At 36.6% G+C, this 26,311-nt stretch overlaps 1 protein-coding gene across 1 annotated transcript in view; it reads left to right on the plus strand.

Moving 5' to 3' along the window:
- The window catches only part of LRBA (LPS responsive beige-like anchor protein), a 522,692-nt gene that overhangs the window by 54,016 nt on the left and 442,365 nt on the right, over positions 1-26,311 (plus strand). The window contains exons 5-17 of the mRNA XM_037058420.1: positions 1,866-1,961; positions 3,956-4,077; positions 4,164-4,290; positions 4,963-5,082; positions 7,035-7,181; positions 8,930-9,127; positions 9,310-9,443; positions 13,693-13,801; positions 14,106-14,258; positions 18,901-19,069; positions 21,279-21,358; positions 22,964-23,026; positions 25,124-25,221. Coding sequence (XP_036914315.1) covers positions 1,866-1,961; positions 3,956-4,077; positions 4,164-4,290; positions 4,963-5,082; positions 7,035-7,181; positions 8,930-9,127; positions 9,310-9,443; positions 13,693-13,801; positions 14,106-14,258; positions 18,901-19,069; positions 21,279-21,358; positions 22,964-23,026; positions 25,124-25,221 — 1,616 coding nt within the window. The remainder of the gene's footprint in view (positions 1-1,865; positions 1,962-3,955; positions 4,078-4,163; positions 4,291-4,962; positions 5,083-7,034; positions 7,182-8,929; positions 9,128-9,309; positions 9,444-13,692; positions 13,802-14,105; positions 14,259-18,900; positions 19,070-21,278; positions 21,359-22,963; positions 23,027-25,123; positions 25,222-26,311) is intronic.

Consider the following 26,311-nt stretch of genomic DNA (forward strand, 5'->3'; position numbering starts at 1 on the left):
CAAGACCTGTTCACCTTTCTCCCCAATCTTTTCTCTTGGTCCTTCACTTTAGAGTGCGTTCATTGCTATATTTTTAAGAGAACCAATCTTCTGTACTGTGTTTATTCCATCCATTAAAATTTCAGATTATTTATTATTTATGTAAATTTTAGATTTCAGGTATTTAAATTTGGTTCTTTTTAATATCTTCCATTTTACCTCATTATGTTCATTCATGTTTTCCTTTTAGTCTTTGGGAATGTGCAGCATATTTTAATAGTTGCATTAATGCCTTTACACGTGGAAGTAGTATATCAGTGGGCATGAACATTTAAAAAAATCCCTGAAACAGGAGCACTAAATCATGATCTGAAAGGCTTTCCCAGCGCATGCACGGCGCCTTGGCGCGGCGTGTGGGGGGACGTGCTTGTCTCATTGCATTTTTGTGTGGATTGGTTTGTGGACAACGGGAATCTGAGAATGATTTCTCTAGACAGTTGCTAAATACTGTGTTTTTATTTTAGATGCAGAGTTATTTTTTGTTATTTCATTTTGGAGTCTGTTTTTTAAAAATCAGTGTGATTGTAGTTACCTGTTACTATATTTTTATAATAAGCTGTGCGATTAATTGAAAATTTCTCGATCACTTAAAAGTGAAGATTCCCAGTCTTTTGGACAGTTAGTAATGACTTAGAGCAGCTACCAAGAAAGATGAAGGGAAGCCAGTGACTTCACTTACAGTTAAACATGGTTTTGAACTTTCAACAAAAGGGACTGTATTACACTTTGTCTTATTTGCTGGTAAAGGGTTAAAATGATAATGTATATCTCATTGTCCTTTGCTTTTCCTTGTAAATGTAGATGAGTTTCATTTTAGCTGTTGGTTGTTTAAATGCATTAGTGGAGATTGTGAGTCAAAGAGGCATTCACCAAATAAATGTAATGTTAAGACTTTTATAACATGCTGTATAGTAGAAGTATATTGTAGAATGAAATTCGGTAGACCCATTTGGTCCAGTCTCAGAGGTCAGGGAAGTGTGTCCTGAGGAAGTGAGCACTAAGATGAGCTCTGAAGGATGGGTAAGATTTGCTTAGTTACAGGGACGGGAATTAGGATTAGTGAGAACATTTCTAGCACAACGAATAGCTTGTGCTCAGGCTCCACCATGGGAAGGAGAGAGAGAACACATTGTGGATGGAGTGCAGAGACAGGGGGAGATGGAGATGCAAAAGGGGGCTAATGAGGTAGGTAGAGCTATTGTAGGTAAAGTATCTTGCAGGCCATGCTCGGGGTTTGGCCTTTGTTTTAAAGGCCTTTGGAAGCTACACAGAAGACATAGCATTGAGGCGAAAGTGTCCTGGTTAAAAGCATGGATCTGGACTTAGTCTAAGTTCTGATCCCACCCTTGTCACCTGGGTGATCTTGGACACATTCCTCTGCTTCAGACTCCTTCTTCCTAAAGTGGGCTAATAATTCCTAGTGTGGTTATAAGGTTATTATATTTTATTTTTAAAGTGCCCTTAAAGGTAGAACACAGTAAACATTATTTATTGATGAAAACAGTGTTTTAAAGAGGGATGGGTGGTGGGTTGATTTCCTTTGTGAGGGTGAAAGGTCATCTGTGCCACAGTGTGGAGAAGGGTTTCAAGTGTCACGTGACATTGCATTATCTTTACTGAGCACCTCATACAGCATTTCAAAAAAAATGTACAGTGTTGCTCATTTTTTTAAGACAGTTGAAAATAACCTGTGGTTATTTTATACATTTCAGCTTGTAGCATTATTTGGTTATTCTTGGATACAGCAAGGTCTAATTATAGGAAAGACAGGTATTTTTGTTTTATGCTGGGTCCTATGGTGAATGAATTGCTGATTGTTTTCATAGCCTCCACATGCCGGGAAGTTGCTGTCGGTGTTAAAGCATGTGCCACAGAAGTACGGGCCTGATGCCTTCTTCAGCTTTCCAGGAAAGAGTGCCGCAGTAAGTCAATCTTAGGGAGTCATGTGGCGTTACCTCAAGGTACCACCCTGTAAACACCTCTGACAGGCTCTGCCGGATTAGGTAGAAATTCTTCTCACCACCTTAATCCGCACAGCAATTGTGTATGTTTCTTTTACTAGCAGTTTTGGAGGGGAAGAAATAGAAGCTCAAACATTTACGAAAGCTGCCAACTCACATCTTGGGGCAGCAGCGGAATAAGAGCCCAGTTCTTTTCAACATAGTCTGGTGTCTTTATGCATTTCAGATACTTGTTTGTAACACTTTCACTTTGATCTTTGTTTTCTGTTACAGTTCTGTTTCTTTTACATCTGGTGTATAGAATGAGAGAAACTTTTTGAAACTTTCTAGCCAAGTTTTCCTGACTTCTGAGTTTCCATATTGTATCAGTCTCAGCATTCTTATAAGCCATTGATTGATAAGTTTATAAATAAGATAATTATGTATGGTAATAACATATGTAATGGTTCAAAATATTATAGGATATATTATGAAATGTATATATGTTATTTATGGAAGGTTTTCTTTTTAACCTCATTATGTTGCTCTGCCTATTATAAGCAGACATTTTTTTTGAAAATGTTTTTACCTGTTCTTTTTCTGAGCTTTTATTCATTTTTACTTTTGTTCTCTCAGTGTTTTACTTGTTTGTTAGATTCTACATAAAGTATTTTCAAAGAGTAACATTTGAATGTTTTATATACAATACACAGCTTTCTTTGGAAATTTTTATTGCTCATATGGTTTTTCCTCTATATTTCTTTAATAAGCATTTAAGATTTGAAGCTTTCCAGAATAATTGGACTCCGTTGGCATTGAATATATCATTTGTTCTGAACATATAAAATGTATGCCCATGAGATTAACCTTTTTTTAATGCATGTTGTAATTTTATTATTTATAATTCTGAGACTATAATGTGTCCATTCTACTTCCTTGCATGTGTCTTGAAAGTTGGGCAGTTGCAAAAATACTTGAAAGTCTTTGCAAATATTTTTCTTCACTAATTTGCCTTGTGTTTTCATTTTTTTGATATGGTATCTTTTAAAGTAAAAAAGTTTTTAATTTTGATGAAGTCCAGCTGATATATTTTCTCTTTTGTTGCTTGTGCTTTTGGTGACATAATTAAGAAGAATTTGCCTAACCCAGTATCATGGAGATTTACCCTGCTTTTTTTTTTTAATGAAATTATTGGTCAACTTCATGCTTTGCTTGTAAATATGAAATTATCCCAGCACATTTGTTTAAAAAAACTATTCTTACTGATTTGTCCTGTTGAAAATCAGTTGACCACATATGAGGCTTATTTCTGGGCTCTTGGTTCTGTCCCGTTGGCCTCTGTGTCCATCCTCACGCCGTCACCACACAGTGTTTGCTGCGGAAGCTTTGGGTGGCAGGCTTGGAATTTGGTGCTGTGAGTCCCCTGGCTTTCTTCTTTTTCAAGATTGTTTTGGCTATTTTGGGTCCCTTGCATTATTAAGATCTTCTAAATAAAAATTTAAATCAAATGGTAGAGTCGTTTATATAGTAACTTTTGAATACAGTTTAAAAATGTTGCAAAAAATGTTATGGACTAATTCTCTTCAACTTTATATTTGCTGTTAAAAATATAATATTCTAAGCTTTTTTCTTTCCTTTTTTGTCCATCTTTCTTCATTGTATGACCTTAACATTTTAACAAGAGTTCCAATTTGATATCACTACCTACCTCTTTTAATTGGGATTTCTTTTAATATGTCATTGTATGAAATAAAGCAAACAATTCGGCATGTCTAGCAGGTCACATGGAATGTTTCTGTTGTTTAATTGAATATCATTATTGTATATGTTGGAATATGTAGAATTCCAGATAGAGACGACTTCTACTTATTTTAATGATGGTGTAGAATCGTATGAAGCCTTGTGAAATCTCATTTTCATGACTTCAGTAGTAAAGTTTTTCATGTGTGTCAGTAACTCGAAGTTTCTTCCTTCAGGCTATTGCTCTACCTCCCATAGCCAAATGGCCATACCAGAATGGTTTTACATTTCACACCTGGCTCAGAATGGATCCTGTAAATAACATCAATGTGGACAAGGATAAACCATATTTGTATTGGTGTGTATTTCTGTCCCTTAGTGTTATTATTTTACTTTGAAAATGAGAAGAATATTTAGAGCTAAAATGAAACCTGTTCTCTATAGTTTCAGAACCAGCAAAGGTCTTGGTTATTCTGCTCACTTTGTGGGGGGCTGTTTGATTATAACCTCAATAAAGTCGAAAGGAAAAGGCTTTCAGCATTGTGTGAAGTTCGATTTCAAGCCACAAAAGGTATGTGATTTACCGAGTTACAGTATGTTGACGTGCTGTGCTAGCTTTCAGGTTGCTTGGTTTAATGTTACTGACATGATGTGGCGTAACTCACAACTTGTTTACATGGCTCCAGAAAGTGCAGCGTGAATCACTGGACAGTGGTTCACCTCTCCGATGTGGGCAGTGAAAACAGTGCGTGTTTACCTAGAGAGTTCAGCAGAAACGAAAGGTGAAAATATCATTGGCAGTTATTTTAGTATAATTACTACTAGTAGTAAACGTATTTTCTTTTTTACTTTAAAACTTACAGATTAATTAATGGTTGATCAACAAACTGTATATATAGGTGGGTGTGTCGATAGATAAGACAAATATGACAAAATGTTGACAGTTGTGGAATCTAGGTGATGAGAAAGAGGGTGTTTATACTGCACTTTAAAGTTCTTTGTGGTGTGTTTGAAAATTTCTATAATAAAACATTGGAAAATAATTTCATGATTAAGTTTTTATGTGTTGAGAGCTCCCTTCAGTATATATTGTTCCAGAGGTTGAATATTGAATTTAACAAAGTAAATGATTTCATTTTTAATTGTAATTTATTATTTAATTTTTACTTGTTTTATCCGTGTAATTGAGCTATTGGAAGGGTTACTCTCCTCTCTCTCTCCTTAACTGCTCTCGTGTACCCAGTGGTACATGGTGACTGTAGTGCACGTTTATAACCGCTGGAAGAACAGTGAGCTGCGGTGTTACGTGAATGGAGAGCTGGCTTCCTATGGAGAGATAACGTGGCTTGTCAACACCAGCGATGTGAGTAGTTTGAAAATGTTGAAATGAAGAAACTGTTTTAAAAGCACGAACTTTTCAAATAAGAAAAGATATTGTACACTGAATATATATTTGGAATACCACAATGGTGTGTCTTCATAATCATAGTTTGTTTAGCATGTTAATATGTTAATAGAATAGAATTGTGTTAATATGTCACATAGGTATTACTCTGTGTTTTTTTACAAATTTAATTTGGTTAGGGTGGCAGTAAGGATTTATAGGTAACAGTGGGTTTATCTTGGAAGCGTGTCATTAGTCCAGTGATCAAATTGAACTTGTGAGGTCATTTTTACGGGGTTCTGGTCATTTTTATGAATGAGTTAAGGTGATGTATGCTTAAAGTTTTTTGTATAATTTGTAATTTATAGATAATTTATGTTACAATGTTTTCAGGATTCAAAAAGAGATCCATAGATTAGAGTTAAAGTTGAAGATTCTTCCCCCACCCAGTTATATTTTCAAGAGAAAATAAAAAGCACAGATCAGGAAAATTGAATGCAAACCGAGTCACCCATTCACTGTTCACTCCTCCTTTTATGTACATGCTGTGCTGTATGTATTTACACAGTGTAAGCAGACAGTTCTACACATTCTGTAGCAGATAGATCGGGTTTGGATAATCAGCGCTTTGAGTATCTGTCACTTAATGACTGTATGACCCTACTTAACCTATTAGGCTTAAATTTTCTTTGCCTAAAAATGGGTATAAAGTAACACCTGTCTGAGAAGGTTAATGTGATGAGTAGGTGAGATCTTGTTCAAAGGTCCACTAGCAGACTGCTCAGTAACTTGTTTTGTTTCTGTCCTCTGTTTTTTCCCTTAAATAAACCTTTCTTCAGTGCTTCTTGTATTCCAGGATTGTAATAGTACTTTAATTTTCTGAAAGTCCTAATCTTGCGAGATAAGTACTGTTATAACCTCCACTTTGCAGATGAGACTGAAGCACAGAGAGGCTGAGTAACTCCCCAGGGTCAGCAGCATGTGATACACTGCATTGACCTAGTGGTTTGTCTTAGAACCCAAGTGTTAATAATGCTCAATGTTCCCTAATATCAATAGATGTGTTCAACATGGTTTCTAATGGTTTCTAGGTATAAAATGACACTTTCAAAGAGATGAAGAATTTCTTTCTCTCTTCATTGTACACATAGGATTTTAAAATGTGATCTTTGCAACCTGGATGTCATTAAAAGAATTTTTTTTATGTTAGAAGAATAACATACAACTGCTTTTCTGGATTTATACTTTTGTGCTTTTGAGGGATTGTAGCTACTCTCGTGTCTTACTCATCACCTGTGCTTGATGCCTGTAAAAATCTGTCTTTACAGTTTTATTTAATATTAAGAATATACATAAAATCAATATCCTATATATAAATTGATCTCCCCTCAATGAAAATCTTGGGATTTTCCTTGTGTTAGAACACTAACGTGGTGTGCAAAGCTTTAGGCTTTGTTAAAAAAATAATAAAACCACAGTTATTTAGTGTAAAAAAGGATCTGTCTTTGCAGTTTGAGTTTCTCACCAAACCTATGGGACCTGTTGGCAGTGGCTTCTCCGTACATGTGCGCTCACAGCAAGGGCAGATTCATTAGGCTCCAATTTAGGGTTTTCCTCCCTGCTCCAAAGCCTGCTCTTCCATCTGGTTCTTGGGTTGCCCAGTTATGAACCTTTAGAGTCCATAATGATTTCTTTGATTCTGCTTCCTACATTTACTTTTTCATCAAGTTTTGTTTTTTCTTTTCTGTGATACCTTTCCTGATCACTACAGTGCATGGGAATGAGTGAAGTGTAATGGCTAAATGAACTATTTTAATCTACTCAGATTACAGTTTAGCCTGGACAGAACATTTATATCGGTATAGATGGCTATTCTGGAGAAGATTTTTCTTCTTTTCCTCTGTAACGAAATCTTCTGTTTTCTTTCACAGACCTTTGACAAATGTTTCCTGGGCTCGTCAGAAACAGCAGATGCTAATAGGGTATTCTGTGGTCAGATGACTGCAGTTTACCTTTTCAGTGAAGCTCTTAACGCAGCTCAGATTTTTGCTATTTATCAGCTGGGCCTAGGATACAAGGTACTTTGTGTGCTGTTTCCTGCTTACGCAGTGCTGGTTGAGCTTGATTTGAAGGCGGTGATGCATGGGACAACTTACCTGGGTTGCTGCCTGTATGTCAGAGTAATCAGGGGGACCACAGGGAATTCACAGGAGTCCAAAGGGTACTTTAATTTTTTGAGGGAAACATAGTATACTTGTCACGTGTGGGATAGTATCTCAAGTTTTGAGAGAGAGGGGAAGAACGGGAGGAAAGAGAGGGAGAGAAACATCAGTGTGTGGCTGTCTCTTGCTCTCCCTCTACTGGGAACCTGGCCTGCAACTCAGGCACGTGCCCTGCCTGGGAATAGAACTGGCAACCCTTTGGTTTGCAGGCTGGCACTCAGTCTACTGAACCACACCAACTGGAGCTTACATAGCTAAGTTTTCATTAGTTGCTGTGATAAAAAACAAGTACTATGGGAAAATCAGTGTGAAACAGGAAATGAGTATGAAGTATGAAATCTGATTCCAAAGTTGGAGAATTTGTGCAGTGACGTATACATCCCATTAATAATTAATGAAGGAAACATGTTTTTTTTTCATCTTGTATGATAGTTTTTTCAAATGGCCACTAAATTGTTAAAATCTGTAGTTGTTTGTGGATCAAAGTACTTAAAAATTAAAATGTTTAATATTTATTTTGGTCTAGAGCCCTATGAAAATTACTGAGATGCTAAGAATGTCATGAAACAAGAAAATTTGGGAAAATTAGGTTAAGCTGTTGGTCTGCTTTGGTTTTAGGGAGCCATTTAATGTTTCCAACGTTCTTTTGGAAACAAAGTCAGCTTTGAGCTGATTTACTTATAATTATAGTTAATAAAGTATATATATATATAAAATTATCATATGATTGAGTACTTGCCTGTGTATATATCCAAAATAGTTGAAATCAGGTTCTGGAAGAGAGATTTGTGCTACCCGGGTTCATTGCAGTGTTGTTTATGATAGCTAAGAAGTTGAAGCCACTGTACATGGACAGATGAATAAAGAGAATGTGGCATATTCATACAATGGAATATTATATTCCACTTTAAAAAAGAAGGAAATCTGTCACATGTAGCAACATGGGTGAATCTTAAGGTCATTATACAAGTCATAAAAGACAGATAATCTGATGCCATGTAAACACATTACAGGAAGTGGTGAAACTCATAGAATCAGAAAGAATGTGGTTGCCAGGGAATGGGGGAGGTGGAGATGAGATGTTCAGGGGGAATTGAATTTCAGCTTGGCAAGATGTAAAAGGTCTAGAGATTTGTTCAGTGTACATATAGTTAACACTATTGTACTGTACACTGAAAACATTTAAGATGGTAAATTTTATGTCATTTTTACCACAATTTAAGTAAAGAAACAATAAAGGCAATTCAGTGAAAAAAGAGAGATGGTGTACTCTGTGGGGAAGACACTATTACATTTTTTTTTTGAATGCAAGATTTTAATGTCAGGTTGATTTGTTTTCCATTATATTTTAAACATGAATTCAACCCACTTCAGAAGTAATTAAATGTGTATAGTTGATAGTATTAGGAAAGTGATTAGTGGTCTGTATCCTTATATTTTTATATCTGTGATGATTTGTATCTAGATTTTCAGGTACTGGCCAGAATCTTTTAAAAAAACGTTTAATGGTGAATTTTGATGTATTATTGATGTGTAGTTGGTAGCTTCTGTTAAGTACATGCAGTGTAATATTTTACTGCCTTAACTCTTCTTTTTGTTCTTAGGGTACATTTAAATTCAAAGCAGAAAGTGACCTGTTCCTTGCTGAGCATCACAAACTTTTACTGTACGATGGCAAACTCTCTAGCGCCATTGCTTTCACCTACAACCCACGTGCTACTGATGCCCAGCTTTGCCTCGAGTCATCCCCTAAGGACAACCCTTCGATTTTCGTTCATTCACCCCATGCACTCATGCTCCAGGTACTGGCCAGAATCTTTTAAGAATACTTTTAATGGTAAATTTTGATGTATTATTGATGTGTAGTTGGTAGCTTCTGTTAAGTACATACAGTGTAACATTTTATTGTTCCTGGTAGGCTTTATTTTTAATTGTTTTGGAAAAGAAATCACTGGAATCTTTCTGGTGTCTTCTATTTTATAAGGATGTCAAGGCAGTTTTAACACATTCCATCCAAAGTGCTATGCATTCCATTGGAGGAGTACAAGTGCTGTTTCCGCTCTTTGCGCAGCTGGATTACAGGCAGCACTTGTCTGAGGAGGTCGACCTGACTATATGGTGAGTGCCTTTCCTTTTGCCTTTGATTTGACGAGAGCTATTGTCATCATCACTGAGCTGCACAGGAATGGAAAGGAATTGGTGAACTGCAAAAGTTGTTACAAATCCATATCAAAAATAATAGTATGAATTTAAATTCTTTATCGGTAGGAAATAGAGAAGCTCTAAAAGTTTTTTTATAAAGTTAGAAATAGTGATAATGGATTTGTCAGAAATACATTTTTATCTAACATTCTAATTAAAACATTTAAAATTGTTATTTGGCAGTGATTATGGGAATTGACCTTTTCATATTTGTTTTTTAATATATTTTATTGATTATGCTATTATAGTTGCTCTATTTTCCCTCCTTTATTCCCCTTTGCTCTGCACACCCCTTCCCACCCACATGTCTCACCCCCTTAGTTCATGTCCTTGGGTTGTACATATAAGTTCTTTGCCTTCTACATTTCCTACACTATTTTTAACCTCCCCGTCTATTTTTTAGCTACCATTTATGCTTCTTATTCCATGTACCTTTTCCCTCATTTCCCTCCTCCCCTTCCCTGCTGGTAACTGTTCATGTAGTCTCCATTTCTGTGGTTCTGTTCCTGTTGTAGTTGTTTGCTTAGTTTTTTTTTTTTTTAGGGTTGGTTGTTGATAGTTGTGCATTTATTGCCTTTTTACTGTTCATATTTTTGATCTTAGATAAGTTCCTTTAACATTTCATATAATAAGGGCTTGGTGATGATGAACTCCTTGAACTTGACCTTATCTGGAAAGCACTTTAGCTGCCCTTCCATTCTAAATGATAGCTTTGCTGGCTAGAGTAATCTTGAATGTAGGTCCTTGCCTTTCAGGACTTTGAATACTTCTTTCCAGCCCCTTCTTGCCTCTAAGTTTTCTTTTGAGAAATCAGCTGACAGTCTTAATGGATACTTCTTTGTAGGTAACTCTCTCCTTTCCTCTTTCTGCTTTTAAGTTTCTCTCTTTAGTTTTAATCTTGGGTAACTTAATTGTGATGTGTCTTGGGGTATTCCTCTTTGGCTCCAACTTTTTTGGAATTGCATGTTTATTTCTTTTGCCAGATTGGGGAAGTTTTCATTATTTTTTTTCAAATAAATGTCCAATTTCTTGCTCTTCCTCCTCTCCTTCTGGCATCCCTGTGATTCAGATGTTGGAATGTTTAAAGTTGTCTCAGGGGTTCCAAAGCCTCTCCTCATTTTTTTTGAATTCTTGTTTCTTCATTCTGCTCCAGTTGAATGTTTATTTCTTCCTTTTGTTCCAAATTGTTGATTTTACTTCTGGTTTCCTTCCCATCACTGTTGGTTCCTATTCATTTTCCTTTATTTCACTTTTCATAGCCTTCACTTTTTCCTCTATTTTGTGATCATACTCAACCAATTCTGTGAGCAACCTGATTACTAGTGTTTTTTTTAATAGAAATGTTTTTTTATTTTTATTTTTTATTTTTAAGATTTTACTTATTTATCTTTAGCGGGGAAGGGAAGGAGAGAAGGAGAGAAATATCAATGTATGGTTGCCTCTCTTGAGTCCCCTGCTGAGAACTGGCTTGCAACCCAGGCATGTGCCCTGACTGGAAATCGAACCGCGATTGTGTGGTTTGCAGGCCTGCGCTCAATCCACTGAGCTACGCCAGCCAGGGCTCTGATTACTAGTGTTTTGAACTGTGCATTACATAGGTTGGCTGTGTCTTCATTGCTTAGTTGTATTTTTTCTGGTTCTGGGGCTTTGATCTGTTTTTTCATTTGGGACATTTGTTTTTGGTCGCTGTACATCTGTTATGCAGTAAGGGGCGGAGCCTTAGGTGTTTACCAGGGTGGGCAACCCACGTGCCTGTGTTGTGGCGCTGTTTGTGGCGGGGGGTGGGGAGGGGTGTCCAAGAGGGAACAATGCCATTTGTTCAGTTCTCTGTTGACTTTCAGTTACTTCCCCTGATACCCACAATCAAATTGGAGCCCTTCTGGTGTCGATTCCCATGTGGGTGGGTTTGTGTACGTTTTAGGACCCTGTATAGGCCTCTCCAGTGAACTTTCCTGTGAGGCTGGGAGTTTTGCCTGCTGCTGCCTCAACCTCTACAGGTGTTTACAATCAGAGGTTTTGAGGCTTTATTCCCCTAGCTGGAACCCTGGGCTGCGAGGTCGGTGAGGTCGGTGAGGTCGGTGAGGTCGGTGAGGTCTGTCTCACTCCCCAATTGTTCCTCCTGGTTTATCTACACGCAATGTGGACCTCCTGGTCCACCAATCACTGCCTTGCCTCGAGTCCTCTCTGCCCCAGCTGTCTGTCTCCACTCCTCCTACCAGACTGGATGAATGGTTTAACACCTTGGTTGTTGGACTTCCATACAGTTTGATTTACTGTCAGTTCTGGTTATTTTTTGTTTTTAAATTTGTTGTCCTTCTTTTGGTTGTGTGAAGAGGCACAGTGTATCTACTACCTATGCCTCCATCTTGGCCCTCATATTTGTTGATTGTGTGTAATTGAAGTCCAAAAATTTTGATGATGTTATATAATAAGTGATTTAATCTTTTCATTAGATTGTATATTTGGCACATTTTTCTCTGTTGTAGTGTTGAGTCTAAAAAAGGGCAGAGACTTAGGTATCTAGGGCAAGCTATAAAACTTTGGGGAGGATGTCCAAATGAAATTTTCATGGCTCTGTTTTGAAGCTATTTATAGTAAAAGAATTACAGTTAGTTTATTCCTTGAGTAATTTAAAGGAGTTTTGCATGCTCCAATTTTGAAAATATTTCTCAGATTACTGTTTTGATATATAACTTGAGGTCTACTACCAGTGTGTATATTGGATAATGTAATAGTTTTTCCAGATTATTTTTAAAGAATGAAGTGAATTTTTATTTTTATTTTTATTTTTTTAAAAAGATTTTATTTATTTATTTATCTTTAGAGGGGAAGGAGAGAGGGAGAGAAACATCAATGTATGGTTGCCTTTTGTGCATCCCCTGCTGGGAGTTGGCCTGCAGGGAACCAGCCTGCAACCCAGGCATGTGCCCTGACTGGGAATCGAACCGCGATCCTCTGGTTCGCAGGCCCGCGCTCAATCAACTGAGCTACACCAGCCAGGGCTTGAAGTGAATTTTTAAAGTAATAAAGTATCACATGTCAGTGTTATTGACTTTAAAAATCGAAATGATCCTTGACACACATTTCTAACTTCATGAATTTTTCTTTGCATCTTGATCTGAGATCTTGGTTACATAGCTTAGGTTTTTTCCCTGCTTACTGTATATATATATATATATATATTTTAAAGTTTTTATTTATTTATCTTTAGAGGAAAGGGAAGGAGAGAGGGAGAGAAATATCAGTGTATGGTTGCCTCTCGTGTGTCCCCTGCCAGGAACTGGCCTGCAGCCCAGGCATGTGCCCTGACTGGGAATCGAACCTCGATTGCGTGGTTCGCAGGCCCGAGCTCAATCCACTGAGCTACACCAGCCAGGGCTGCTTACTATATTTTTAACTTTTCCACATCTTTATTGGAATTGCTGAAAGTTAAAGGCAGTTTTGACTGCTAGTCATGTTTTCTCTTTCTTTGTGGGAAACGCTCAGAGCCTTTGAGAAGGAGGTAACGACTGACCTTATTTCATCCCATTTCTGGTATCTCTAGTAGAAGGATGGAAGCATGGCTATTCACTTTTAAGGGGCTTCTTGACTGACTGTTGAATTCTGATTTTCCTATTGGGATAATGAACACAACTCTTAACTTAGTGTTTGAGGATTTCACTTTATCTTCAACTTCCTTATCTTCCCCTTTATGTGCCCTTTGCTCCCTTCAGAGTAGGCCAGTTGGAACTGTAACATATTTTTAGAATTTCTAGCTTAGTCTCTTTGCTCCGCATTATCTTTCTCCTCTGTTTGGCCTCTCCTTCAAAGGTGAATACGCTGGCTGATCTGAGTTTGATCAGTTCTTTATATATTTACATTAGCCATTTTATTACTTGTTTTTGGTTATTGCCTGTTTTTCTCTATTTGTGCATGTTTGTCATATTGTTTCTAAGTAATTCACTTACTAACATGTTTGTGATAAAGTCCAGGAAGTTAAGTATTTGAGTATATCCTAATCTTACAATAAAATTCTAGGTTGGAATAATGCCAAGGCAGTTTTAACAGAAGTTCAATTTCCTTGAAATGTAGAACTTTTATTAAGTTAAATGATAGACTTCATCTCTTACTTTTTTTTTTAATAACATACTTTTTTTTAAACCTTAGTCTTTTTTTTTTATTCCAGTTCCACTTTGCTGGCTTTTATCATGGAGTTGTTGAAGAATTCCATTGCCATGCAGGAGCAGATGCTTGCCTGCAAGGGCTTTTTGGTGATAGGATATAGTCTTGAAAAGGTGAAGTATGAAATGCTTTTTACATGTTTGATTCTCAGTTCGCAGGCCATGGACTTGATCTCCTAAGTGGCTGAGAAATTCTCTCTGTAAGTGTCTCTTGGTGATGTAAAATCACCTAAATTACAATAACCTTCTGTTGTTTTATCTTGTCCCCATTGCTATATTAGGGAAAAGTGGTTAAGTCTTGTGGCATCTTTAACTTTGAGCATGGCCTGCAGGCCAACATTTTTCTGATACTGACAACCTGTAATTTACTTAGCCTGCTTAGTGATGTTAGTGACCTCTGAAATACCTTTCGTTGCAGTCTTCCAAATCCCACGTCAGCAGAGCGGTGCTTGAACTTTGCCTTGCGTTTTCAAAATATCTGAGTAACCTGCAGAATGGGCTGCCCCTGCTCAAGCAGTTGTGTGACCACATTCTTCTTAACCCAGCCATATGGATCCATACCCCGGCCAAGGTAATGTGAATATCGATTTTGTTTTGGTGTCTTCAAGTTTTTGTGCTTGAGTGATAATCGAGGATTTTTTTTTATCCTTTTGTGTGCTATTATGTAAGATTTCAGCGGATCACATTTTTTGGCTAAGCATATTTTTTAGGTAAATTTGCAAGTCTTTTGTTTCTTTTTTTGTGAAGCAGTATAAGTATTTTTTAAAAAGAGCTATAGTCTTTATTTTCTATTGTTAGATTAAATATAATTTTATTTCAGAGAGACTTTGATTTACTAAATATGAATCGAAGCTGGACAGTTCCAGATTAAATGTAATGTTTCTGTAACTGTAGTTCTGTTCTATTGCAAATACACGTATATGTGTGAATGTTTTCACTCCTTAACTCACTGAACTTTCCCTCCTTACAAGCATATACCTTGTGCCAACATGATGAATTCCTGAGTTTAATTCCTAAGAACAGCTGAAATGTCACCCTACTTGACTTCCATGATATACTGGTCTCATTTAATCATTTTAATTTCACATTAATTCAGACTATTAAATAGAATTATATTTGTACACAGTTTGTTTAGTTCTGTAACAATAAACGAGTTACTTGTGAGTGAACGTTTGTGCATTTGTGATAAAGTATATAAATAAAACTTTTGATAAAACCTAATGTATTAAATTGTCCTAAACATATTAATAGTGGTATTGTTAAGGAGAACTTGAAACAGAAATTTTTATTAAATTACATAATCGCATCTGTATTATCTGCAGATTTTATTAGAAGTTATATTACTTCAAACCCATTAATTTCCTCTCTGCTCCCTCCCTCTCTTTGGTCCACTTGCCATGTTTCTCATTGTTTAGAATAGCACATACTTATTCTAGTTGTCAGAAAAAAATGTCTACAGACTTTTTGTGTTTCTAGAGTCATAGTATCTTATTTTCAGCTGGTCTGTTCAAATGTTAAAGAGAAAAACAGCTGCTGACTCTGATTGCCATTTGGAAATAATCAAAGGAGACAGCTGGGGGTTGTAGCTTTTTATCTGCGGGTTCAGATTTGACCTCTTTCTCTTCTGTGACCCTCAGTCTTATTTCTTTTCAAGGATTGTTTCAAGTTACTTTTTAAACCTTTTACTAGACACTTCTTTGTCTTACTAAACAGCATATTTGTAAGGCTTGGGGTCTCTTTTGATGTGGTCAAAAGGCTCTTATTAATACTTAGTTGTAGGGAAATGTTTTTAAAATTTTATTATATCATTTCCTTTAGTTCCTGGTATTATTACACTCAATTTCTTACCTTTTCCTTGTTAATAATTTTCTTTAATTTCCTCTTTAGAATTTGTAGTTGATTTAGCAGTATTAAACTTTCCTTCTATTTTAACTGTCTGCTTTGTGTATCTATGAGGAGTTATATCTATTTTTATTTTATTAAAAGGTAGTTATAACAAAGGGAAGATCCAATATTTGTTTGATTTGAAGGTCATGCAATTTTGGGAGGGAGAAGCTTTTTAAGAAGAAGAGTGTGACAAAATGCATACAAAACTAGGGTTAGGGCCTTGAAGGAACCTGTGTGGATGAGTGGGCATAAAGCTTGAGCTTCATTAGTTTTTGGTAAATTCACCTCTGTTTACCAAAGTTGAGGATATGGATGTATGAATCAAACTTTGCTTTTGTAAAAGGATGCTCATAGTGATTTAGAATATCCATTTATCTTAGATCTGTGTAGCTATGGTCTTTTTGGTGCCTCGCAGGAGAGGTGGGTTGTCTGGTGTGCAGTAGTCCTTCATTTCAGTGGCTGCTTCCTGCCGGACATACGGAGTCAGTGGTGAACAGGAAAGACCTAAATCCTGCCTTCCGGGTGTTTCAGGTCTGATGGGAAAGACTGTTGTTAACATGTAGCTTGTGTGGTTATTAGACCATATAAAGTGTGAATGAGGAAAGGCTTATTCATAATTAGTATATGAATAATCATGAGGTCTCCATTCTTATCTCAGTATGTTGCTATTAATTCCTATCCAGTTTTTTATATTTTTGTCACTTTTTGGCCAGAATTACTGTATGTTTTTAACATATTATTCTCATCAGATCATTTCTGAGCCTTTAAACTTGTAATGGTTTTCCATTGTTTTCAGTATAAAATAATCTCTTTTCTGGCATTGTTGTCATGCTAATTGTCCTTTGTAGGCTTTCTCCCTCAAAAACTCCAGTTATCTTCAAAGGCTAGGCAGGTACCAAAAGGCTATCCCAGAACAGTGGTTCTCAACCTTGGCTATTGATAGAATCAAGAGAGGTTTTAAAAGTCAAAACCAAGAACAGAACCCCATCTCCTCCACCCTAGATTCTGATTCAGTTGGTGGGGACGGGGCCTAGTCATCAGTGTTTTTAGTGTACGTGCTGCCGAAGCGAGCACCAGACATCGGTGTTTTTAAAAAATGCTTTTCAGGTATTTGAAGGCACAGTCAGGAATGAGGACCATTGTTCTGGATCTAGGGAAACCTTTTGTACCATTATTTTCTGTTTGAAATATCCCCTTTTGTTCTGTCTACCTACCCTACTACTCAGCTTCGAAGCCTGCCTTCATACCTATGCTATTAGTGAAGAGTTCCCTGACTGTTTGAGCTTATCCTATAACTAGTTTCTCTGGCTTCTGAATTCATAGCATTTAATAAGTTTATGTCACTCATTTCGCAATTAATTGCATATTGCCTCATAAACTTTATTTCAGTAGCCATCTTTATTACTTTGTTTTTTTCACTTACATTTGTGTGTATTTTTTAAACTCTTAACTGGCTTTCAACTACTGAGGGACAGTGTGTAGAGCATTGTATTTTCGTAATAGAGTGTTGTATATAGAGGTGGATGTAAATATTTTCTGGATAACTGAGATAGCATGGTTCGGACTTTGAACCATGGCACATAAAGTGTTAAATAACCTCAATGAAAAGGAAACCGGGCCTATTCATTTGAACAGCAGTAGCTACATAAGATAATGTTCTCTTCAGCGAGTCACTGGATTACAGTGTGTATATATGTCGTTTTCTAAACTATAATCATCCTCCAAGCCTCCATTTTAAGTGGTTCAGAATCTAACATTCTTTACCATTTATGGTGAGTGATTGACTCCCCAGGTTATTCAGCCCTGATTGTTTATTTATCAAGCAGCTGGATGATAGGCACTTGATTTTCCCTCTCTAAAGAAGTCGCCAGGTATTTTGCAGGGTTGAAAATGCCCTCCCTGTCCAGGGAGGGTAACAAATGCTCAGTTGTAAATGATCAGGAATAGCTTGGCCCTTGGCCACGGGAGTGTATATGCTCGACTTTTAAATTTGTTCACTTTATAAAGCATGTCCACTACCCATGAAATGAAAAATGCTTGACTTTGACATTAAAGTAGAGCAGGGATTTTCAGGTAGTGTGCCGTAAGAACTTTTAAAATATGCAGTGCCTGACTATTTAGTTAGGGGTACTGATCTCTTTTCCCTTTGACGGTTTAATTTAAAAAATGGCAACAGCCTATACAACAATAGCTATCTGATGTGAGTGAAACAAAATTATACCTATTTTTTTGTCAGGTCAGCTAAAACTGCGATACATTTTTTTTAGTGTGCCACAGAACTTTAGTAATTAGTTTATGTGTGCAATGAGATGAGAAAGGTTGAAAATCACTGGAGTAGACCAAAAGCACTCTTTATGTTGTTCTGTTACAAATAGTGTAGTTTGGGGGAGTTTTAGAGCCATAATTTGACGGAACTTTTGTGTCAGAGGAAACATGTGGTGGTGGGGCACCACTTAATATTCTTCTTTGTGTCACATATTAAGAGTTTCTATTTTGAAGTTAATAAGTTCTTGTGTGTTTATTTAGATTATTTACTTAGACATTAGGGTTAGTAGAATCCTTAATTGGAGGGGAGGGATGATAAACATGTTTACAGACTGTAATGTTATGATTACAATCTTTATAGTAATGAACAATTATAATAGAATTGTATTTCTTAGCCCTGGCTGGTATAGCTCAGTGGATTGAGCGTGAGCTGTGAACCAAAGGGTCACCAGTTCGATCCCAGTCAGGGCACATGCCTGGGTTGTGGGCCAGGTCCCCAGTGGGGGCCACATGAGAGGCATCCACACATTGATGTTTCTTACTTTCTCCTTCCCTTCTCCTCTGTCTAAAAATAAATGAATACAATCTTTTAAAAAAGAATTTTATTTTTTATAGTAAATATTTCTTATGGTAGGTTTTACATGTTTCTGTATGGGTTTGTTTCTTTTCACTGAATTTTACTTTCTTTTCAGCTACCACCACTTATAGCATTAGTAATTTTATAAAGTTACACATGTTCATGAATAGTTGCTGCTTGCTGAATAAGAACCAAACAGGTTTTCCCATAGCACACCAGTGCTACAAGACTCTGCTATTCTTCAGCCTGTTTATTTTATAAGGCTACTGTAAAAGAAGACTTTACCTGATTTTATTTTGTAAGGAGTGTGTTTTTGTGTGGGTTTCATTTCATATGTGTTACTTTTTAATGTGGACGTTATTATCAAGCTCAGCATCTTTTTGGAACAAACACAGTTCAAGTCAAGCAGCCTGAGGGTACTATCAGATGTGAGTAAGATGCTGGTCTGCTCCTTTGGTCTAAGCTCCTCGTTTGGGTTCTCTAGGTTCAGTTGACACTTTATACTTACCTGTCCACTGAATTCATCGGGACCGTCAACATATATAATGCCATCCGGAGGGTCGGGACGGTGCTCCTTATCATGCACACCCTGAAGTGCTATTACTGGGCGGTGAATCCTCAGGATCGCAGTGGTATCACCCCGAAAGGACTAGGTACGTTTCCTGCGTCAATATGTCATGTTACGTATATGGTGAATCCGGGTTTTTTCTTTTTTTTTTTAACCAATACTGTTACAGTATAATGGAAGTTTTTGTACATTTCATCATGGCAAAATTTTCTTTTACTCTATTGATTATATTGATGTTTGTCCTAAATCATGATCACCAAAGGTTAATGACTTGCTACTTTTATTTAAAAAATGCTACTTTTGCTGGTGTGAGTTCTTTTGGGAGCAGCTGTGACCAGAATGATTGTTTTAAGTCATTGAAAATGAGAAGAAAGTCTACATAGTAACTGGTGTTGATGCCGGTGCCAGTTGTCACAGTGAGATCATTGAAAACAGTGTTTCAGGGGAGATGGAGTTTTCTTGCAGAAGTAGGGAGTATCTGCTTCTAATAAATAGTATAGTGAAGTCACAACATTTCAGTAATTATTTTCCTGGGTAATCAGGAAACTAAATGACTTGAAGAATAACGTTCATTTGTAATGTCAGGAGTTCATGGAAAGGGTCAAAATAAAAATTTCGGCAATTGGTGGCTCTTTTGATTGTAAGTATTGCAAAACCTGCTTCAAACCACCATACGTCATAAAAGGGAGTTCGTCAGTTTGTGTAACCTGGCCGTTTCCCTAAAACTTGGTGCAGGGCTCAGAATGCGGCTCTGGACGATGGTTTGTGTCTTTCCATTTCCAGCTCTTCTTTGTGGGCTTTTGCACGTATTCTCTCCCTTTGTAGTACCAAGCAGCCACTTCACCTTCACATTTTCACAGCTTTGAATCCAGCAAAAGACCATCTGCCTGTATCGAGCATTTCCAGAAAAAGTCTTTTAGTATTTTTGTTGCTCATTGGCTCTGATTGCGTTATGTGCCCAGCATTGTGGCAGCTACTCATCAGCTTGCCCAGCCGCTGAGGCCCGTCCCACCTCCGAAACACATGATCCGAGAGTGAGGGGGGTTCGGTCCCTTGATAAAAACTGTGGGCCGTTGCTTGAAATTGGGAACCGGATGCTGGAGAGTCAAACATCCATTCTGATTGTACTCAGACGCTTTGTCTGTTCAGTGATATAGAAAGATAAGGCTTCGTATTTCTACCGTACTTCTTTTTTATCCCTTTCAAAGTAAGCTTGATTTATTCTCAGAGAATGTGCTGTCTACAACTTAGAAAGCTGGGAGGACGCACACAAGTAATATGATCTCTCTGAGCTGGCAAGGTTGTGGTGGATCTAGAACAAGGTAATAATTTCCTGACGACTATTTCATGGTGCTGTCAGTGTGTCCTGTCCTGTCCTGTCCTGGGCGTTGGTGTTTTACTCCGGCCTTGATTTTGTAATCGATCAGTGACATTGGGAAAGTCTCAGACTTCAAGTGAGAGAGATAGACCAACTTTATAATTCTATTGTAACTCTGTAACCTATTCTTTGTCTAGGAATTGTCATGTGGAACAGATTTTAAACAATTTTCTTGCACTTTTACTTGATCTGTTCAAGGTCATGGTGGTCTTATGCTTTGGTGGTCTAGGAACTAGTTGTAAATAATGATTACTGGGGGAAAAATTGCAGAAAACAGGTACTCGCTTAGGATCTTAGAACAATGGGTGTTTGGTTTCAAAGGTTTCTGGGAATTATATGTTTGAGACATGAAAATTGACTTTAATGTGAGCCATGTGTGACCAAGGACTTACTCGAGAAGAGAAGTCAGAGGTAGTCAACATAATGTTTCACTTCTTCATGAGTGATACTGTGTTGAGTTGTGCTTTTGAGATTTTTGGAATAGCTTACAACAATGGTTAACAGTGGAGAAAAAGGTTTTTTCCTACTAAATTCACAGAAAAGCTTAGATTTTTCTTTTTCTGGTAAACTTATGTTGCCATAGTATCATTCTGAGAGTCTTTTAAAACAAAATACGAGTGCCTATTATTATAGAATACAAAATTTGTTCCCTGACTTTAATGTTTTGAAATTCCTTTCATATTATTTAAAGACTTCTTCATGGTAGTTGGAGCAGAGCCGATTTTGTGCACCTGGAGTGTTATGTTTACAGTCGTGCCTGCGACTGAATGCTGGTCTTTCTAGAGCATAAGACTCCTGAGGATACTGACCTTTATATTCTTATAAATAAGTGGAAAACTGTTGAGAATGCAAATTTTATACCAGCTTTGTGGTCTTTGAAATACTAAGTATGTGTATATATATGTTTTTTTTTAAGATGGACCACGACCTACTCAGAAAGAAATACTTTCTCTAAGAGCATTCTTATTGATGTTCATTAAGCAATTAGTGATGAGGGTGAGTTCATCTCTGTTCTCCTAAAGCATGTGTGTATTGTAACTTGTAATTTCAGGTAAAGTACAATTTTGGTTTATTTGCTTTGTTACCAGGGTTACACATTGGAAAAGACTACGAAAGACATTCATTATCATGTTTGGTTTTTGATAATTGTGATAGGTGTTACATGAAAGTCTGTAGAAGTTCAGGTGTGCTCATTCTTTCACTGAGCAGGTTTTGCTGTTTCTGTGCTGTCCCTGGCACTGCTTGATGCGGCAGTCAGCAGGGCTGCTCAAGGAGGTTTTGGTTTAGGGAGCCCCTTATACTTGACCTTCAAGTTTGGGGGGATAATTTTCCTGTAGAATCCTTTAGTAGAATCCTTAATTGGGGGGGAGGGATGATAAACCTGTTTACAGACTGTAATGTTATGATTGCAATCTTTATAGTAATGAACTGTAAAGTTCATTTAGTTTAGTAATGAACTAAATTTATATAATTTGTATATATAAATTATATAAATTTATATATATAAATTTAGATATTTATACCAGATAGGTGTGTCAGTCTTTAGAGATGGCTATAGTTTGTCTAATTTTATTCTATTACAGAGTAAAATTCAGTATTATTTTTAAGGAAGGTGTTTTGGTTTATATTATAAGATGGCAATACATAAATGTATTTGTTGCCAGTGTTTTATTCAGTATTTTTTAAAAGATTTTATTTTTAGAAAGGGGAAGGGAAGGAGAACGAGAAATATCAACGTGTGCTTGCCTCTCAAGCACCCCCCACTGGACACCTGGCCTACAACCTTGGCATGTGCCCTGACTGGGAATCTAACTGGTGACCCTTTGGGTCTCAGTCCACTGAGCCACACCAGCCAGGGCTTATTGAGCATATTTTATAGAATTTTATTGCTTATTCTTTACAGTTTAATGCTTTGTTAGTTGTTACATAATGTTACAGTAAGTTGATTTAACTTTTAGTGTATATTGCAGACTTGGATACATTTTATTTATTTAAAGATTTATCTTTTAAATTGACTTTATTATTGTGTGTTTTTGTTTCTTAATTATCTTACTGTTCTTTTCTGAGAGTGCACCTTTGTTTTGTGGTTGGTAATTGATAGACTAGGTTAAAAATTTCATACTGTACTTAGAGGTCCACTCTTTTTCTCAGTGAAATTATTTGTTAATTTTTAATGCTTAACATTTTAACTTGGTAATTTTAGAAACTTTATTTTACTTTCCAAATTTAATAGAAAAGAGTAATAGAGAAGCTGTGTTCTGTATTTAGAGAAGTGATGGGTATGGATAGTACTGTTTTCTTTATCATTAATTATTACTGTTTTTGGCTTGCTTCAGGATTCGGTAGCTTTATTAGATAGGTTATCATATTACATAAGGTGCCCAAACCAGAGTACCGATATCAGACCTCTTTTGACTCCTGCAGTCTTCAAAACTGTGTGTCTTTAGTGTATCCTCAGTTTTTATTTCAGATTTAGTTTCTATATTACATTATCTTCTTGTATTTATGGCATCTGACCCTGTTGACAAATCATATGTGTATAATTTCCATTAAAAAGTTTTGTAATATGCAAATTTAAGATACTTGTTCCTGTTTTTAAAGGATTCTGGGGTGAAGGAGGATGAACTACAGGCCATTCTTAACTACCTGCTCACTATGCATGAGGTGACATTTGAATTTTATGTTTCGGGATTTCTTTTTCTTCAAGCTGTATTATAGGCTTTATTTTTGAGTTAAAAATTGTCTTTCATTAATGATATACCTATAATGGGGAACAAATGTATCTTGGAACTATATGTTAGCAACCTTCATAGAAATATCCTTTATTACCACAAGAGGGCTCAGAGGAATATCATGAAAGGCTTTAAAAGTGTTAACATTAATTTAAAAAATAAATAAAGTGTTGACATTAGACCTTAATTAAACTAACTATGAAGTGTATCAAAGAATACTTTTAGTGTATTCCCAGGAACTAGTGTAACAAATGGAAAAACAGGTCCCAAAAATGACTAAAAGTAACTGGATTTTAAAATTCCCAAGACACAGGCTTCATGTTGATTTTGCATGACTGTTCAGTTAAACAACTCATCGTAATGGGGCTTAAAATTATGTGGTTGAAGAGCAGGTTGATACGTATGGGGTTTTTTCCTTAATTTTTTTTAGCACTGAGGAAATGTAATATATGCAAGATGCAGTCTAACCCAATAATTTGATTAAATATATTTTAAATAAGTAAATTTTAGAAATTGGAGTGTCATATAAAACACACATTTTCAATAATTTACCTTCTTATGTTATAATTCATCTTTTGTTAAGTATCTGTTGCAGTATGAAATAATGCCATCTTTAATCATTAACAAATTAGATTGTTGGACCCATCCCTGTTAATTGGGGCAGAAAAGAATAAATTTCTCAGTGGGATTATTTTTGGCTCGGACATTGATGATTGTAGAGTCGGGCGTTCTGTGTTTAGATCTTCTTGATCCAGTCTAGCAGTTGAAGGTTTTCAGTTGCACTTCCTAGTAATCTGTTGTTCTATGTGATTTTGATTTTTATTAACCTTAAGGGACAAAAGTAATTCGTAAAAGAGAAACTGGAAGTCACAGTGACCTTGTCTTTTCTGTGAATCTATTGAGGGATCTTTTGGTTCCTTCAGATAACACTTTTCCAAAGCCTCAGTGCTCCGGCTGTAGGTTACTTAGCACATAGAGGACTAGGTCTGCAAGCAGCTGCCGTAAGAGAATTCAAAAGCAGTGAGTGGAACCTAGAGCAGAGACAGCCAGCTGCCCTTTCCCTTACCTCTGTGGTCAGTGTTGCCCACGTTGGCCCCGGGGATAAGCATACATACTGAAATATTCAGCAACAGTTGTGAAGACGTTTCTTGAATTTTTTAAACTTCAGAATTCATATATGATCCTGTGCTGTTCTGTAAATGTTAGCAAGTCACATAGCACACAGTAGTATGTTAACTCAGTAAACATTCATTGATGTCTATATCTTTAATGCTGACAATAGATAATAATGTGAGAACCATCCAATCACCATTGCCCCCAAAGCCGTGTTTTGGAAATAGTTTCTTGAGAGGTTTAGTGAGCAGAGTGGTTCGGGTCAGTTTTAGGATGCGGCGCATCCTGTGTTGCCCCCGCAGTACTGCCGGAGTCACTGCGTCTGTTGTCTGTCGAAGGCTCTGCCGTCCTGCTATAATTAAAAGAACAACATAGTTCCCCCAGTTTCTTGGTGTATAATCTTCCTTTAAAAAATCCTGTTAAGTCAGGTTACTATCTATAGAATATGTTTTAGGGAATCTTGATATAGTGTAAGACAGGGGTGTCAAACTCATTTTCACCGAAGGCCATATCAGCCTCAAGGTTGCTTTCCAAGGGCTGAATGTAATTTTAGGACTGTATAAATGTAACTACTCCTTAATGAGAGGCAAGGAGCTTGGCGCTGCTGCTGGGTAGAAACAAGGCGCCGGGCCGGATAAAACAGGGTGGAGGCCGGATTCGGCCCTCGGGCCTTGTGTTCGCCACCTGTGGAATAAGAGGCATTTTGTTTCTTTATTAAGAAATTATTTGACTATTTGGTTTTGTGTACTTTCAGTTGTACAGATGAACATATATATGTGAAGAGCCAATTTGTTAAAACAAGTATATGTTATATATGCCTGCTTATTTTTTGAAGTTGAAATTTCTATTGTTTTAGAAGTATTCAGTGTTCAAATAAGTTATTTTTTTCTATAAATTTTTTCTGTGATAATTTTAGGATGACAATCTGATGGATGTCCTCCAGCTGCTTGTTGCGTTAATGTCAGAGCACCCTAGCTCCATGATACCTGCTTTTGACCAGAGGAACGGGTTACGGTAAGAACTCAGTGTGTCAGGGCTTTCCACACGTTTAATACCAGTGATTCGTTGGAAGATGATAGAGTCTTAGATTGCAAGTATTACTGGGTCTTTTTTAAACTTAGTTATTAAATGTTGAAATTTTTACACAGGAGCACATTTGAAGTCTTAACATTTTAAGATAATCATGTTTCTGATTTTTATCTAAGTGTTTATGAGGAAGGAAAGGCTATAATAAATTTATTGAACTTTGCTTATCCTCAAATTTGGTATTATACTCAAATTTTTTAGGCTTTGCCACATTGAAATCTATAGACTGTGGCTGAATGACCTTATATTTTTTTAAAGAATTAGATTACTTTGTAATTTTTGAGACTTGAATATGAAATTTACTTTCACATTCGTCTTTTAAATTCTTTTACTTTTATAAAATACATTTTATTTTTGATTATCATTCATTGTCTGTGATCATTGTCATTTATTTTCTTGTTTTCTTTCATGATGATGATATTTCACAAATATAAATATGTGCTACCATTAAACAATGATTTATTTGTATTGATGTAAAAAATGTTGGTAATCTCCAGCCCTGGGTGGTGTAGCTCAGTGGATTGAGTGCAGGCCTGAGAGCCAAGGGATTGTGGTTTGATTCCCAGTCAGGGCACATGCCTGGGTTGCAGGCCAGTCAGGTCTCAGCAGGGAATACACAAGAGGCAACCATACATTGATGTTTCTCTCCTTCTCTCCTTCTCTTCCCCTCTAAAGATAAGTAAATAAAATCTTTTTAAAAATGTTGGTAATCTCCAGCGATCACTAATACGCTTGTAACTCTCTCAAAGCCAGCTTTATGTATTACAATTTGCATATGTACATGCATGGAAAAGTTGTCATAGTTTCTAAATATTCCAAATTGTTCTCATTTCTTGGTATTCAGTAAAAGGAACAATAGCTAGCATGAGACAGAGAAGTTTTTTTTGTAATACTTTACTTTTTAGAGCAGTTTTATATTCATAATAAAACTGAGAGGTAGGTGCTGAGATTTCTCGTCTACCTCCTGCTCCCTCAGAGGTGTAGCTACTCACCCCCGTCATTGTGAACGTCCCCAACC

The sequence above is a fragment of the Sturnira hondurensis genome, unplaced genomic scaffold, assembly GCF_014824575.4.
Source record: "Sturnira hondurensis isolate 20B ecotype Veracruz unplaced genomic scaffold, ASM1482457v3 Scaffold0010128, whole genome shotgun sequence".
NCBI lineage: Eukaryota > Metazoa > Chordata > Mammalia > Chiroptera > Phyllostomidae > Sturnira > Sturnira hondurensis.